This window comes from Macrobrachium nipponense, chromosome 1 (genome assembly GCF_015104395.2).
Source record: "Macrobrachium nipponense isolate FS-2020 chromosome 1, ASM1510439v2, whole genome shotgun sequence".
In the NCBI taxonomy this organism is placed as follows: Eukaryota; Metazoa; Arthropoda; class Malacostraca; order Decapoda; family Palaemonidae; genus Macrobrachium; species Macrobrachium nipponense.
This window is the reverse complement of record NC_087200.1, coordinates 94,463,718-94,481,217: the sequence shown is the minus strand read 5'-3', so window position 1 is coordinate 94,481,217 and position 17,500 is coordinate 94,463,718. Positions and strand designations below refer to the sequence as shown.

The 17,500-nt window shown below is 36.2% G+C and overlaps 1 protein-coding gene across 1 annotated transcript; it reads right to left on the bottom strand.

Moving 5' to 3' along the window:
• Window positions 1-2,520: 2,520 nt before the first annotated feature.
• On the bottom strand, window positions 2,521-6,070 carry LOC135220234 (uncharacterized). Its single transcript, XM_064257502.1, has 2 exons — window positions 5,524-6,070; window positions 2,521-3,673 (listed from the first exon to the last, which is right to left on the bottom strand). The coding sequence occupies exons 1-2, from the start codon at window positions 5,811-5,813 to the stop codon at window positions 3,565-3,567; spliced, it is 399 nt and encodes a 132-aa protein (XP_064113572.1). The 5' UTR covers window positions 5,814-6,070; the 3' UTR covers window positions 2,521-3,564.
• Between the last annotated feature and the right edge of the window lie 11,430 nt (window positions 6,071-17,500).

Here is a 17,500-nt window from a genome sequence, read left to right as displayed (position 1 = left end):
CTTGTTTTTTTTTTTCGTAACCGAGATTCGGGTCGGAAACTGGGCTAAGATCAAAGTATTTAGCGTCAGTATATATATATATATATATAATATATATATATATATATATATATATATATATATATATATATATATATTATAACGGTATTTTTCTTAGTCACGATGTTAAAATGGAAACGAATGGGATAACAGAGTAAGAAAAGAAATGTGAGGTTATTTCTTCTGAGAGACTTTATTAACAGTTTTAAAATGTACATTGGATATATGTTTACATTTGATGAGATGATTTGCGAAAGCTAAAAAAATAATCATTCAAGTAGTGATGTTTGTTGTTATTATAGTATAACATGATTCACGTTGGTGTCTAGTTTACAGTTCGTCGAACAGAAATGGTAACAGTGCAACAAGACCAAGTAGATAAATTTTTAAGTGCGTATATTACATAATTTGTACTGGTTTTTCATTACGTTCAGAAAGAACCAGGATTTCTTTAATATACCTGTGTTGGTATTGAAGTTACCTTTTTACGCTATCTTGAATGCACTCTGTTCTCTATTAAATTTTTTGAGATAAAATTATTGTCTGCATATTTTTCCTGATCAGTATCAATACTGTACTTGAGTGCGCTATCCATTTGTCTAGTATATAATTTATCATGACCTCAATGAATATTGTATATTATCCCGATGTCGTATACGGGACTGTTCAGTTTCAAGTTCCAGGTGTAACATTTTGATAAGCAAATGCAATTGCTAAATATTTTCATTCAAGTGGATGAATAACATGCTGAAAGTCATGTATGTTAAACATCTTGTATCTCCATTAAAGGCTACAGGATCATTAGCGGAGTAAATAAGACTGATTGAATTAATTCATCTATGTCCTCTGGAAAGAGATTTATACCTCAGACCCACCCCATAAATATAATCTATTTCCTCAATAAAAAAAAAATTCCATGGCCTACTAGAGATGAAGAACTCTAACAAAACCTAGATCTTACTGCTGACTGTTTTACTTGCTTTTATAAGATCTTGCATTGATAATGAGAATATTTTTGCCACCTTTCCGATCTACTTTGACCTTGTAATTATTATTGTTTCCAAATTTTTTCACATCCGAGAAAACTATAGCGTCATTTTCTCGATTCTCGACTATAAACCATGAGTGTGTGACAAGTCCAACAGAATTTCGTCAATGCAACATACGTCGTCTACGTAACAAACTTTAAGATATTGTCTGGTTATATGAATTTTGCTTGGTTACTTTCATAAAACTTCATATAAATGTTAGAATGAATGAGTAACAGGCAATTCCCTACCTGCACACCAATTTCTGTGTAAAATATGTCCCGTAAAAACGAAAGAACCATCTCCTACGCAAAGTCTGTTAACTGCTATATAATATTAACTGGTGGATTAAAATCATTTATCCAGTTAAGTAACAGGTAAAACGGATAATAAGTTGGTTATATCAGTATTACTATATTTTCACAGCCTTTGACTTACATATTTACAGTTTATAAACAAAAATCGACAGAATTACTGAAGTGTGATTTGGAATGTGAGAATCACCATCATTTTGAGTATGATGCAAGAAACAACAATTTTAGTAAGGGGAAACACTGATTACGAATTGCACTCAGATCTAACAAAGTTTTATGATCAATGAAAACTTCAGTTCTTTTTCCAATGCAATTAATACAAGTTGTGGGAATCGTCCCAAAATAAAAATTTGAAGCGTGAGGTAAAAGTTATGGTTTACCTATTCATTGTATCTTTTCAATTACTTTCACACTGTAGTAGTGCATACTTTGTTACTTAATGAGTAACCTTTACATTATTATAGCGAAGAACGTTGAAAACATTTTATTTCCTATTAATATTCAATAATTACAATAAAGTGAATTTCTTAAACCTTAATTATACGCGTGTGTTTGATTCATTCTGTTAAATTCTTCTTATCAATAATTCATTAACTGATTATAACAGAAATGCAAAATATGGACTTTGAAATGACTGTATCGACTCAGACACACTCAGGTAATGAATCATACGGCTGGACACTGACTGGTTACACCGGCAGTCTAGACTGGACCAGTCTATGAACTGGATGGTTAGGAGTTGGGCCCAGTCTTGATATTAGAAGCTGTGGGCTTGAATACGACACAAATATGTATGTACGCATGAATCCATGTATACGTGCCTATGGATCACCATATCCTCGCGATTTCTCGAGCTAGCCCAGTCTTGACATTACAAACTATGGACTTGAATGTAACACAAATGTGTATGTATGCATAAATGCATGTATACATGCCTATGGATCATCATATCCTCGCGATTTCTCGAACTATTTACATCTGAATATGATTTATGATAAATTTCTAAAAATATTTGTCAGTTATACTGACAGGTTTTGCAAAAGCTAAATTGTGAGAGAAAAATATAAAGATAAGTAAGATCAAAAGCCTTCAATGTGAACCAGGAAATGCTCATTGAGGAAGTAGGGAAGTGTACACAATTGTAAACAATATTTTATTTAAAACATAAATATTTCATACAATACATAAAATACATAATTTGTGTAACAACCGAGACACATTTTAATCCCCAGCTGATTACAGTACCATTAGAGGCGCAAACATTTTTTATACTTTGTGAGAATTGATATTACAAATGAAAATAAAGAGGGGCTCTTAACAAAGTCATTTATAATTACCAATCACTGCTTCGACTGTCACATGCCTCTTATTTTTTTCTAAATTGATGCATATATATTTTTAGATGATACTGTTATTTCATTCGTCCTAATCTTTTTTTTACAAAAATCAACTAATGTTTAGTCTGAAAGAATGACTGTGGAATGCATAGGTATTGACTTTGGGAAGAAGGAAGGACTTTGATAACAAGAGATCAACGTAATTACTGGTTATATCATAAATATGCTCAGAAATTATTTATAATTTCCTTCTCATATTTTTCATGAAAACAGCGAAACGAAGAATTTGATTTTATCTTAGATAACATGCTGGACAAAATTCACTAAGTGGAATAAGGATTATATTGATAATACACACCATGTGATGTACTGTTATCCTAAGAAAAAAAGGGCTCATTACAATGCTATATAAATAGAGAACCACGAACGAGGAGCCTAGGGAATATTAAATACTTTTCATGCAAACATTACATTCCGGAGAGTGCACCCAGGGAGGCAAGCTAGCTAAAAAAAGAAAAAAAAAACAAGTACATTGAGTTCCTCAAAAATAGTGAACTTGCATTTTCAATATTTATATACTCTTTAGAGTAAGCTGGCCTTATGCCAGCAGTTGCTCTTGCTCCTGAAGCAGCCTGCCATCGTCCACATAATTCCTCCAAAGATATTCCGGACAAACCTTCCCGCTCAGCTAATCCGTAAAAGCTACCCAGAGTTGTTGAAAACCACATAGCTAACCGAAGAACTTCTTGTATTCTCCCGAAGAAATAATATTAGTGAGTACAGTTCATATTTAAGACTCTCTCTCTCTCTCTCTCTCTCTCTCTCTCTTTCTTTCATTCTTCCAGCTTATTCCTTCTTCTTCTTGTCTTCGCTTTGCAAGTCCGTCTCTTCTTTTTCGTACTTGTCTGCTGCCAGAGTGAGCGCCTCCAGAATGGCTGGGAAGTCTTCCACTGACCTGTTGGAAAAAGTAATTGGTGATTTTTTGGTATTGTTTCTCATATGAATGAGAAAGGTAGAATATTCGTTCGTAATTACGTAACATGTCACGTAGGAAACGTTGGTATTTTATCGTCTAAATATACTTGAATATAGATACTACGCTAAACACGCATCGAACGCTTTCTTGCCTTCGCCATTTCGTAAAGTCGAAATGAAATCGAGAAATTGAGAAGACATTGCACGGTGGTCATTATGCTTCTTACATTACCGGATTTCATTCCAGTGAAAGAAATCGGGTGATGTAAGATGAATATTTTATATATCTGAGTAATTCTAACAGTCTGCAATTGTATGGATCACTTGCTAAGGGAAATGGTACATATGTAAAATTTTGTTAAATCAATACCTTTTAGGGAAAAAAAATAAAAGCATTTTAGATAGGAGCTCTTAAAAGAAAACCATAACTTAAGCCTGGTGCAGGATTTCAACTTGCACGAATTTGATGACTTCGTGTTCTCCACAGTCCGTTTGACAAGTTATTCGTGATGCAATGTCACAATAACGTAACCATATGCGTTATGATATTAAGGTCTAACAGTTATCACGTCATACTGCGACTATTGCACAACCAGCTTAAATAGCCCGTGAAGAAGACTCTTAACATTGTAATGATAAAATACCTTACGCTGCATAATTAGGTGTACGGTAATTATTAGATAAGATAAAATAACTTTATGCCATACAATAGCCTTATGTAAAACACATTATTAGTGAAATACTTTGTGTGCTAGGAATAGATTATATATATATATATATATATATATATATATATATATATATATATATATATATATATATATACATGTATGTATATATGTATATCTATATTATTCTATATATATATATATATATATAAATATATATATATAAGTATATCATAAAAGGATCTCATAGAACACCAAAGTTAGAAAGTTAATGTATTAACTTTCTACCTTTTAGCGTTTTATGGGATCCTTATATTGGATGGAATTCAAAATTCTGTATACAGATAATATAAGAATATATATATATATATATATATATATATATATATATATATATATATATATATATATATATAGGTGTGTGAATATGTATGTATGTATATATTATCAGGCCCTACGTCGTTAATGTTCTCTAGTGACTATTCAGGGCAGAACTTTTCTTCAATAAATTCTTCAAGATTTTAGCCCATCAAAATGAGTGAATCAAATTGCCCTTAACAAAATGGCAGTGTAAGGTCATTCCCAGAACAAATGACTTGGATTTGAACTGACTTTTGGGGAGATAAATTTATACCTTTTTATCTTCTTAGAATGATTTGCCATATGACCTTCTCTTTTATGCTATTGTGGTCATCTATTACGAGTTTTCCAAGTTAAGATATTTGTTTATTTAAGTATGAGTGAAAGAAATTGTAAAAAATAGAAATAAAAAAAGGCTTGATACATGATAATAGAGAAAGAAGTATTTTGAAGTTTTAGTGAAACTTGTTCACTTTTATTGATGTGGGAGATGCTTGATTTTTAATGTTTAAAAGTATTTTGAGTTCTTATCCGTGATATTTGTTTTGTCATGTTAATTGTAATTGTTTCCATGGTTTTCAACTTGCAATTTTCTTTTATTTCTTACTATTATCTGGGAATTCAGCGACTAAGATTAACACGAAGGAAATTGCTGCTTACTATTTAGACGTATGAGGTTAACGTTACTTTATCATTTAAGCCAAAAATTCGCTCATCACTTCAAATTATGGTCCCATCTACCAGCCGCGCTAAATTTGAAAACGACTTCTGTTTATTAACGCAGACGCGACTCGTGACTCACCTGGAATCGATCAGATTGGAGAATCCGAGCTCATCCCTCCTCTGCCAGGCCTCCGACGCGATCTTAGCGAGGAAGGGCGTCACCATCATGGACCTGGAAGTAGATGAGGAGGCGAGGGCGTACACCAGGAGATCGTAGACGATGATGGCTCCCGCTACCACGAGGAGGATGGCCGCTACCGTCGTAAGGTCCAGAGTCGCAAAGGCATTCTTGAGCTGTCCCTTGAAGACTTCCAGACTTGACTGGAAGTCTGAGAGCAGGGAGGTTACTTCGGCTGGAACGGCGGGCATTGTGTGAGGGTGGATGACGGATATCCTTTTGTTTTCGAAAAGTAAAGTTCGTTGCGCTGGAAGCGTTGGGAATCTACCTGGGTTGTATATTCCAGCAAATAGCTTCTGGAAGGAAACTATGAAAACTGTTGAGTACCTCAGTGAACGTCCCGATCCTACAGAAAAGCGAAGTTGCTTTGTCCTCCTATAGAAAGTGACTGGAAACTGGAAACTGGATGAGCTCTCTCGGTACCTACCTCCCCAGGACTGAACGCTGATCTATTCTGTCCAGGAGTCATATACTGTCGGAGATCAAGTGAAAGTAAAAGGACGCCTCATGAGTGGATGTAGGAGGAGGTTGGACCCCAAGTCGGGAGGCATGACATTACGGGGAGGAGGAGGAGGAGGAGGAGGAGGAGGTGACGAGGAGGGTTGAGGGGGAGCGGAAGAGGGGTGGACGAGGGAAGGAAGGGAGATTAAGTATAGGATGAAGATATTAGGTAAGTTATGGAGGCTTAGGAAATATAGGAAAGACATGTCTGAATGGACATCAGAAAAAAAAAATGTTCATTTTGCAAAACAGAACATCATTTAAATTGCTTTCTGCGATTAATTTAATTGTCAACATTGCATTTAATAATAAAATAATATTGGGGTAATTCTTAAAAATAAATTGATATACAAATGAAAATAATTATTATATTTATCGATAACACAGTCAAAATTGGCAATGATGTATGCAACAACGCAATATTAATGACATCAACGATAACATAAAGCAATTAACGCCGATGTCAGTGACGGCTGAGTGAGATTCTGATAATAACACAAACCATCCCAATAATGGAAGCACAGGCCACCATCTATTGCACTGGACCACCACGCAATCAACTAAACGCCAGCAACAACAACGAGGGTTGGAGTAATTCTTAGTAGGAACGTTCTGCTGCGTCAGGAAAGTATTACAAAAACGCGCAGATGGAAGTTAAGTTCTCAGCCATTTCAAAACCGATGACTGTGCTGTCTTTTTCGGACAGAGGGGCCGAGGAATTTCGCGTTGTGAAAACTTGACGTCTAAGCTTCGCTCACGCAGTTTTCTTGTTCGCCCTTTTGAAGAAGAAGAATTTTTTGAAGTAGTTTTTAAATTTAAATATCTATTTGTCAGAAAAACACTTGAACTTCAAAAATTAATCTTATCATTATTTCCTGGATGCCTCGGCAATGCTATTGTGATGCTTTATGTGATATCTGACTAGAGAGATCATTTTTTTGCGAAGTGAAAATCTTATCCAAAGTAAATTGAAAGTGATAATAGGTTTCCCAACCGGAAATTAATGATTATCAGGTCAGTGACCCAACTTGGTTGATTTTAGGGACTGTGGTCATAAAGGAATTAATACTATCCTAGCTTCTCTTAGTTAAGCAAAACATAATAATCGCCAAACGGTGTCGAGATGTAATGGGTAAGATGGTAGGATGGAAACGAAAGTTAGAAGTCGTCAAAATGGGAAGTGTGGGGCAGACCATTTTGTTCCTTAAAATGACGATAGTTTGACGGTTTTCAATTTTATTCTTTATTTCATTTGGCAGCGCAAATTTTTGTTGATACGCTGCTCAGTGAGGAAACCCAGGAACTGGCAATCACCCTAGCTCTTACTACAACTTATATGAATAATCTTTATTACTTAGAACCACAAAATCTTTGAAAAGCCACAGATTCTCTGCCTTGTTTACACATACACTGCTTTTCTGCTATTAATCCTTCTGCCATTTGTTGTATCTTCTTAGCCCAAATCTTATCATACATATTCCTTTAGTCTTACAGTGGCCTTTATTAATATTAATTTATCTCCTTGCAATAGAACAAATTCACATATACATACATACATAGATACATACATACATATGTATATGTATGTATGTATATATATATATATATATATATATATATATATATATATATATATATATATATGCAGTTATCGCGTCTATCACACTATGACAACACTTTCCCACCTTCCTGTAATTTTTCTTAGCCCCAGGGCTCAAGATTTGAGTGAAAAGACAAAAACATTTTATATATTTGCTACTAAAAGATTGATTGATGTAGACTAAACTGGCCTTATCCCAGCCCGTAAAAGGGTTAATATTTTTTGTAAAATGCGAGAAGTGTAAGAGACCTGGCTTGTCCCTTTCCTCGCTGTCTTCCTCAAAAGAGCATGTTCAGCTAAAACAAAAGAGAAACCCGAAGCAACGACGCGTTACGGTAACAAACAGAATTTTGATGGTTTGGTTATCGGTCTAGTTCTCGTCTTTTGGAGAGTTATCCCTAATTTCACTTCCCGGTTTCTTTATATTTTGTTTATACTTATCATGGTCCCTGCTTTGCTCGTCCAATGAAATTAATCATAATGCAAGGTACTCAAGAGTGATAACAATAACGTTTTCGCAGCCCTTTAATACCAGAATTGCGATATTCTTAGAATTATCATCATCTCAAGACGAAGTTCCAGCTTCCTGTTGTTTTCTGGGTGGGTTCATGCGTCAACAGAAGTCACGCGGCTCAGGACAACTCTCGGCAGACATGCTCTCTCGAGCTCTTAAAGGAACGGAACTGATGGCAGGTTCCTGTCCCGCATATTTCAATCGTTTGACAACTTTCCGCTGGCATAAAGGGTTTCTTGAAATGTAATGAAAAAATTATATAGATTTTAGTGTTCTCACAAGCAAGTGGGAAAGAGGGCCTCTGGAATATCTTATTCTATCTGAGCGCTGATACTAATATCAGTAGGTAAAGATTTATCAATATTCCAGTCTTACATTTTGATAACGTTCTAAATATGTAAGAAGACAAACTATTTCATAATTCCTCTTTTTCATATTTGGCTTTTAATTACCCGTATTGAGGTTTACGAATTATTTCTATTTACAAAAAAAAATGGTAATTCCTAAATGTGATCTAATACATACACACACACACACACACACACACACACACACACACATATCTTATATCTATATATATATTAATATATATATCTATATATATATATACATTATATATATATATCATATAATATATATATTATATTTATATTATATTATATATGATATTATTAATCATAACTTGAATTTGAAAATCTCCGCAATCCTCTTGAGCGATAAAGTCTAAACTACTAGACCGATATTTCCTCTTTAGAGTTGGCGTGTCAATAAATTTCAGATGATAAAAGGATAAGAATTCACAAAATCATAACATGAAGATCGCAATTATAAAGAAAAAAAAAATGCCCAAATATTCGTATCAATAAAAAATAATATTTTGCTACAAAAAAAACATAAATAAATAAACTAAAAAAAAATTAAAAAAATAAAAAAGCTACGCACATGCTAGTAATCAACTTTAATTACCAACGCACGAGTGCTCTAAATCACCGAGCAAATGTACAAGAAAAGGACTGAATTCATAAACAGCATAAGTCGGCCTTGAACATTAATCTTCATATATGATTGTTTTTTTTTTGTTTTTTTTTTTTTTTATTTTATTAAGCTGACTGTAGAAATCAGCAGCCGATAGCTATCACTGAGCAAGACCTCCCCGCTAATCACGAATAGCTTCAGCGATATCGACTGTGAATAGTTACCGTCACAACCAAATGCAGGCTGTAACTGACTATGCACGCAACAGAATGCAATTACACGGGTTATCGCGCACGTGGATACACTTGGTACACGATAGGCCGATAAACTTTTCACGCAATGGTGCATGTGTTCAGGGATAATCGATTATATTGAATGATAGCCCGTTTTTGTACTTTTGAAAAGCATAGTTTGATATCACTTACAAATGAGTGATTATGCTACTCCATCAGCTAAATGTGGGAATGGTGGCTCATGCCTTGCCCTTTCCTGTCCAATTCCATTGAAATTCTTTTTCCTAATCTCAGTATCTGTCTTTGACACTATCATTCAACTAGCTCATTGTTCCTGCTTTATATTTTTCCCCATAATCTTTGTCATCAGTGAATCCAAATTTCCCAGACTGCACTATCCAAATGTGGTGCTAATTACACAATGGAATCTAGCTATTTTGCAATACACTTTTCAGGTGATGGTTTGATGAGAGAAGCGCTGAATCAAAGACTAGGTGAAGCAAAAACGATAAGGGGACACTTGGAGTCTGTGAAGATGCCAAGGTTGGAATGTGCAGAAGCCTACTCACGTTTATGGAAGTGGGGTGTGAATGTTGAATTCGAATAAGAGGAAAAATTGGAAGCTGTTGGCAATAAATTGGCATACACGGTTTACTCAGTAAAAGAGACATAAGAAGTGTTGGGAGTGAGAAATATGGTGATGCAAGGGAGGAATGGTCGAAATATTAGCGTAAGTGAAAGACTGGATCAAAACGATCTGAGATGGCTCGGTCTCATGGAAAGAATGGAGGAGGATAAGTTAGTGAAAAGGCGCGTAATTTGGATGTGGGAGAAAAGACGTGAGGAAGACCTGGGGGTAGACAGTATGAAGAAGGTATTAGAAAGTATGGTTCAAATGAGTGCATGCAAGATTGAGGTGAGTTGCGCAGTGTACGTAAGAGGAGGAAGGTTTTCAATGTGCTTCCACTGATACATTTCTGTACTTGTAGAAATTGTCAGTACATGTGATTCATATACGGTTTAATAGTTGGAGTACGAATGTGCAGCCCTCCCTTAATAGACACGACCAGATGCTCCACTTTGTGCGAATAGGGTGGAAAGTCGTAAGTGGGACAATTCAACCGCGCGTAAAAAAATTCTGCTGCTTCGCAGACTCTCAAATCCTTACATATGCAGCGATATGCGTGGCTTCACTGGGAGAATTAGTTCAGTATCTGAATAGAGGAAAGTGAATCAGCGTTTAAATTATGATAATTAAGTTTAGAGGTCGATCCATTCATACACTGATTGCTGTACAGTCGATGAAGCCCTTTGCAAAACTCTTCCACATTAATGCTTCTTGCGTCTACAGAGAAGGCTCATCAGTAGCGTGTTGAGCCTTTCTCCACACAATGCACCATTAAGGTATATCTTGCTAAGTTCTTGGATATGGAGGCCCTTCCTTTCCACAGCCTCTATCGCCCTCTTTATATACCGTTTCCTTCTGATGGTTTATCTCTATCCTATTACGCTTCTGCAGTAACCACTAATTTTACCATCCTGCCATCATCCATTCTCTCCTCATGATCCAACCACCTTCAAGCACTTCCACCTACTGCCAACGCTTTTATCACTTCTATGAATCTCAATTTCCCCTAGAGACAGGAGTTCCTAGAGACCGTTTTGGGCCCCTTCTGGAAGAAAATGTTCCTTGTGGTACTGGAACCGCTGAATTTGAGGTCAGTAGTAATTAGTTTATTACCGCCGTAGGATATCAGTAATTAAATGTTCTTGCCTTCACGAAGTGTAAAAATCCCTAAACAGGATGATGTAGTTATTGCGATTCCACTTCTTGCATTGTAATTTCCAAAAGAAAATATATAGCCTTGGGTTTTTTAGTCTGCTTAGTTGCCTGACACAGGGAAAGAAGTGTCTGATAGCGTACAATTTCGATGAAAAGATTGTTTTAGCGGTATAGTGGCAAATATAAGGTCTTCAAACACGAGAAATGAACAATATTTTGCAAATTTGAAGTGAATATTCTTGGTGAATGAAACAGTGGTAAAATTCCTCTATAAGACGCGACAAAGAAGCTGCCTATGTCTTCGCCCAAGTGCTTTATCTTTGATTTAGAATTTGCTAAAGATGTACAATAATGACTGATTTATTTGTTAACAATAGTGGAATACAGCCATTTTTTTTCTGTGAAGAGCAATATTAGCAAAAAGATTGAGATAAAATCTTGTTATTATTCCATAAACAAATAATGGTACGTTGTTGCTGAGAGAGAGAGAGAGAGAGAGAGAGAGAGAGAGAGAGAGAGAGAGAGAGAGATCCCCAAGCCCCAAATTCCTACATCCAGTCTAGAGCGGTTGGCTGACAGCTGACGGATAAGCTATTAAATCCCATTTGCCGAGTTACTTCTCAGGAGGAGACAGGAGCCTTTAAAACAACTCTCCCCTGAAGCCAGATGAGTTGAGAAGAATCTAAGTGGAGCAAATGAGGCTCACCACTGTAATTAGATGCAGACATAATCGCACCTCACCTGAGCCATATTTTCCCAAGCTCTTTTCTCCTGTCTTAGAAACATACTATTATTATTATTATTATTATTATTATTATTATTATTATTATTATTATTATTATTATTATTATTATTATTATATTATTATTATTTAGGCGATGAACCATATTCATATGGAACAAACCAACAGGGACCACTGACTTGAAATTCTATCTTCCAAAGAATATGGTGTTCACTAGAAAGAAGTAACAGAAGGTAAAGGGAAATACAGAAAGATTTATGACATAAACATTATCCATAGGAATTTCTCTACCTTATCAATACACGAACGTAAGAGAGTTTCTTTTTTGAACTGGTCATTCACGCATTATGAATAAGGAAGACGAATATTGTCGTGGGCGTGGTCACGATACGCTGACAATCTGTGAACGATGTTACAATGAGGATAAAAGTGAAACCCCTTACTGGTTTTTTATTGGTGGTGATGTGACTTAAGCAGTAAAAGGAAAGCCTTAGATGCTAAATGAATTTGTGAAGTATTTGATCCGAAATAAAAATAAACGGTTTTAAATATATTATGCATAATACGGTATGTAATAGCGAATGCTATCATCATTGTTCTTTCACCTAGGCTGGAAAATCGGAACAGCTTATTTGCTGTGGGTTTTTTTTATGTATCTCATTTTAATCAATTAATCCTCGAAATCCTGTTTGCCCTGTTAACCTGAATTATTCTGTGAAATAGATACCACGAGCTCAGACGCCAATTTTCTTATCTCACCGATAAGCCCTTATCCTATTTTAGCCGGAATAGCCTCTTTCGAGATTAACTCCACTCTTACTTTGCCATTTACATCTGTCAGCGATATCACCAATGCATTATTATCTATCAGTTTTTACTAATGCGGTTCTTTTGTCTTCTTCCTATCTATATTGAGGTTTTCAAATTATATCATAGCCTCTGGTGACTACTTGTCATTGCCTTTTCAAAGAATATATTTAGTGATCTCTGGAGATCTTTTGGCATCATCTTTCCGAGAGCAAATACCCACTGGGTATATTTTGTTGATGCCCCTGCTGTTCCCTTTGCCATCTGCCAATTCAGGTGATACTTTCTCAGTTTGTCTACTGCGGCCTGCGTTATTCATTTGTCATTCTGGATGATCATTGATCAAGATGTCCACTGCTGCTCAATGTGCTCTTAAGTCCTACTCTCGTTCCAAAGGATCATTTGTAAATATATCCTTTCATATCACTGATCCTTCATAGTCACTTATCCCTCCTGGTGATAACTCCTATTGCCTCGGATTCTTTCTAACTCACGTCAAGATCAAACCCATGTTTTTTTTTTTCAATTGCAAGGAATGAGTGCTGCCAACCGTAACACATGAGTCATAAAAGAAGTTGGAACCTGACTACCACTGTACCTAAGTAACTTACTACCAGGGCAGGTTTACAGCCTAGGTTACCAACGTGTTTTACCCAGCTTCCCAACCCAACAGTGACCCAGTAGGTAGTGTTCTTGCCATTCAATTGAAAAACCTGTTTTCGATCTTCTCCTTCTTCTTCTTCCTCCTCCTCCTCGACCATCGTTAATATTCTGTAGCCATCCTATCAACTAAGGACGACCCTCAGAAAATCTCTGCAGTGCTAAATAGGTGAAAATCTTGCTTCGCTTTGAACTTTACAGTAACTTTGTATGGTAATTTTTGTCAATTTTCTGCATAAGTAAGATTCGTAACTTCTGTCGAGAGAGAGAGAGAGAGAGAGAGAGAGAGAGAGAGAGAGAGAGAGAGAGAGAGATTAGATTAGACATTAAGAGGAAAAAGAATGTTTGGAAATTTGTGTTAGGGATGAGAGAGAGAGAGAGAGAGAGAGAGAGATTAGATTAGATAATAAGAGGAAAAAGAATGTTAGAGAGAGAGAGAGAGAGAGAGAGAGAGAGAGAGAGAGAGGGGGGGGGGATTAGATTAGATAATAAGAGGAAAAAGAGTGTTTGGAAATTTGTGTTAGGAATGTTGAGAGGAGAGAGAGAAGAGAGAGACGAGAAGAAGAGAGATTGACTCAGAAGAGAGAGATGAGAGAGAGATATAGATTAGATAATAAGGAGGAAAAAAAGATGTTAGTGAGATTATGTGTAGGACATGAGAGAGACAGAGACAGAGACAGACAGACAGACAGACAGACAGACAGAGATTAGATTGTTAGATCAATAAGAGGGGAAAAAATAAAAGAATGTTAGGAGAGGGGGGGGGAGAAAGAGAAGAAGAGAGAGGACGATTAGATTAGATAAAAATAAGGAGGGTGGAAAATAATGTTATGGAACGAGAGAGAGAGAGAGAGAGAGAGAGAGAGAGAGAGAGAGAGAGCCTAGCCCCATCCTAACGTTTGAGTAATCATACTCAAAAAAAATGTTTTCGTTTCTGCAATATTAAAATGATTGCATCTTGTCGTTATTTTGACGATAGACAGGTTTGGGAGTCACTAGAGAATGATTAATTAGAATTTTTTAATAATCTAATGCCATTAAGTATACCTAATGCATCACATATATAGGAAATAATACAAAAAATTATAAGGAGATTGTATAAAAGTTCAATGTATACTGATTATACAACTTAGACCCTCTTGCAACTCGAAGGGCAAATGTGTAAACAACTTCAATTGTTCTAATTGATAATTTTGTGACCTACAAAGCTCTCTTTCAAGCTCAGAGGGAAATCAGTCGAATATTTCTAGTTCATTGAAATCTTTATGCATAGTCAGTCCTTCCACTTCTGGGCAACAACGCAACACTCAGCAGTCTACCACCTCTCACGTTTCTTCTGGAGAGATCAGCAGTCCTAGTTCAGCTTGATTTGGGGTCTTTCCTTCCCTCTACTGCCAAGATGTGGAATTTTTTTTTCCCATATTCCACTTGCGCCGATTCCTTCTGATCGAATTTTTTTCTCAAAAGAAATGTTTCGTCTTCCTATTCAATAATTTCTTTATGGAAAGTAGTTACTTTCTTTTCGCACTGCTTTTTTGACAAAATTAAGGACTTCTGCTAAAAAGAATTGTAGTTTAAATATAATTTTTATATGGTTTTAAAGAGCAACAAAGTACTTGGGGCAAATTGGTCCTTATTTCGAGTTCGACGAAGCCGGATATAGCTTTGTATCAACAGTTTCCGTGTAGGTGTGCAGTGGAAATTCTCATGGGATAAACTGAAGTTTAAATTCTCCTATTTAAAGGCTGTTTTTAGTGGTAGTGTTTCAGATAGAAAATAATTACAGAGAACACTTCCACAAGAGGCAACAAAATCCATCAAATCGATCATTTACAAAGACAGTTACTCGTGTCCTACGAATACCACCATGATCATTATCGTGTCAGTGTGACGTCACAGGCCTAAAGATTCCATTAGGACCGCCTTGTTTAAAAAATCCTAATGAGAGATGAGAGAGGATAACAATGAGGCCAGGACAAGAAGAGGAATTAGAAAGTCGACGCCGTATACCGTGCGACTCTTAGGGTTACTGAAAGCAAAAAGAAATTAGGACGAGGTCGTCCACAGGTCAATTTCTCTGGTAATGTCATTTGGATCACCTTTCGACTGCAGTTGCCATGTCATGTTTATGACGATATATAGTTGTTATAAAGGATTTGAAAGGATTGCTTGCTTTATATCGAATGCAAGAATCTTCCCCAAACCCCCCTCCATCCCCGTTCGCTTCGCCCACTCTCACCACCCACCCCCACCAACCCCGCACCCTCTACAGTCTAAATGTTCCCACAGCGAAGCGGATCGTATTTTTGTCTGAATTGTTTCCACATTCCCTGGGAAGCTTCTTTCTGATAAGGAAAGTCCGGGATGAAGGAGAATGCGTTTTAACAGAAATTTTCTGAATGAATGATTTGACTGGGAAACTGCATTGGGCGCATACAAATATTATGTAATGTCATGATTATAGTCAGGGAAAAGGTACTATACATAGCCTGATAAAAAAAAAAAAAAAAAAAAAAAATTGTAAATAAATCTTACTGAAATTTTCTAAGAATAGTTGATTAGGGATGTAGTATATTAGAAAGACCAAATATGACAAGGAAATGTGATAAATCAGGATAAGAAAGGGCGGTGCCAAATGCAGATAAATGTAAAAGGGAAAGTGAAAGAAGTATTGGAAAATAGTTAAAAGCTAGGCCAGACCAGAAAACGAACAGTAGGTCTAGGCGTCTCTTAAATCATAATACTTGAATGCCTGAACGCTTTGTGAGATCGAAAGTTACCTTCTAAACTACTGCCTTTCGTTAAAATGAACCAGAGTAACAGACTTACCATTAAAACTATAGAAAATAATGTTTGCTAACAAGCAATTAAGTGTCCCGAAATAATTTGATGTTCTTGTATTGTGTAAATAAACTAGCGAAAGAAAAAGTGTGAGCACACGACCGTGATGAAAGGCCGATTAGTGGGAGTTTTAGCAAATGTTGATTCAATTCTGTTATTAAACAGTTTTAGAAAATGAAAGGAACCCTACAAGTATAAGGCAGTACCGAACTGCCATTGGAGGGTCGAAGCTATGCATACCTAGGCATATTTTCCGTTTATATGCTTGCTTCCTTACGCTTGTACACTTGTCCCCTACTCCCAAACTCAGGCCTCTTCATCTATCTGCCTTGTTTCCCATGCTCCCTACTCTCCTCCTTCGAAGTTGGTCTTTAATATCCTCCTCCTCCGTTGTCTTGATACCTTTTGTTTGTTTCTTCGTTTTTTTCTATCTAATTGCATAAAATGACAATTTTTCACTTGTCTCCTGGACCAAACGTTAACGATATTGCATTCATCATGGTTAGCGTTAACAAAGCCATCAAAGTTATTTTGTGGGTCTATAAAGATTTGCGATCCACTTGTTTCGGTAACAGTCGCTTCCGAAAATTAGTGTAAACTATAAAATCCTTAATATTCTTCGCTGCATAAAAGGTAATTTTGTTAATGTATTTACCTTTCGAGATGTGATAACTGAACCAGGGAATTGCGACAGATGAAGAGACTTCGTCCATCATCTGTGGTACTACATACCTATGGGCGTCATCTCGTTAAGTTGACGTAAGGCGCTTTCTGATGTACTTTTCGAGACTTTCTCCGGGATTGGAGGAAAGGAATGTACGAGGCATGTTACGATAAATGTAGCTTACATAACGGACTCCCGGTTACAACCCAGTCTCTCTCTCTCTCTCAAGCATGAGACTATGATGTGTATCATAAAATAAATTTTCACCCTCGTTGATGTGTGATACTCCATAATTACAACTCTACTGACAACAGTTCCTGAATTTGTTACAATGAGTCTCTCTCTCTCTCTCTCTCTCTCTCTCTCTCTCTCTCTCTCTCTCTCTCTCTCTCTCTGACTTGATCTCTGGTTCTACTCAGCGTCTTACTTGAGGATGAACGGCACTTTTGGGAAGCGAAAGACTTCGGGGAGTTCTGAAACTCAGACTCTCCAAAGTTCCTGCAGAAATAATGCATTTTGTACACATAAACTAAACTTAATTTCTGTTTTTACCCTGTA

What these genes read in the sequence shown, in the direction of transcription:
- LOC135220234 (XM_064257502.1), bottom strand. Translation starts at nt 5,813, where the DNA reads ATGCCCGCCGTTCCAGCCGAAGTAACCTCCCTGCTCTCAGACTTCCAG. An exon ending in TCCAATCTGATCGATTCCAG is followed by an intron (nt 3,674 to 5,523) that starts GTGAGTCACGAG and finishes TTTTTCCAACAG; the next exon opens with GTCAGTGGAAGACTTCCCAG.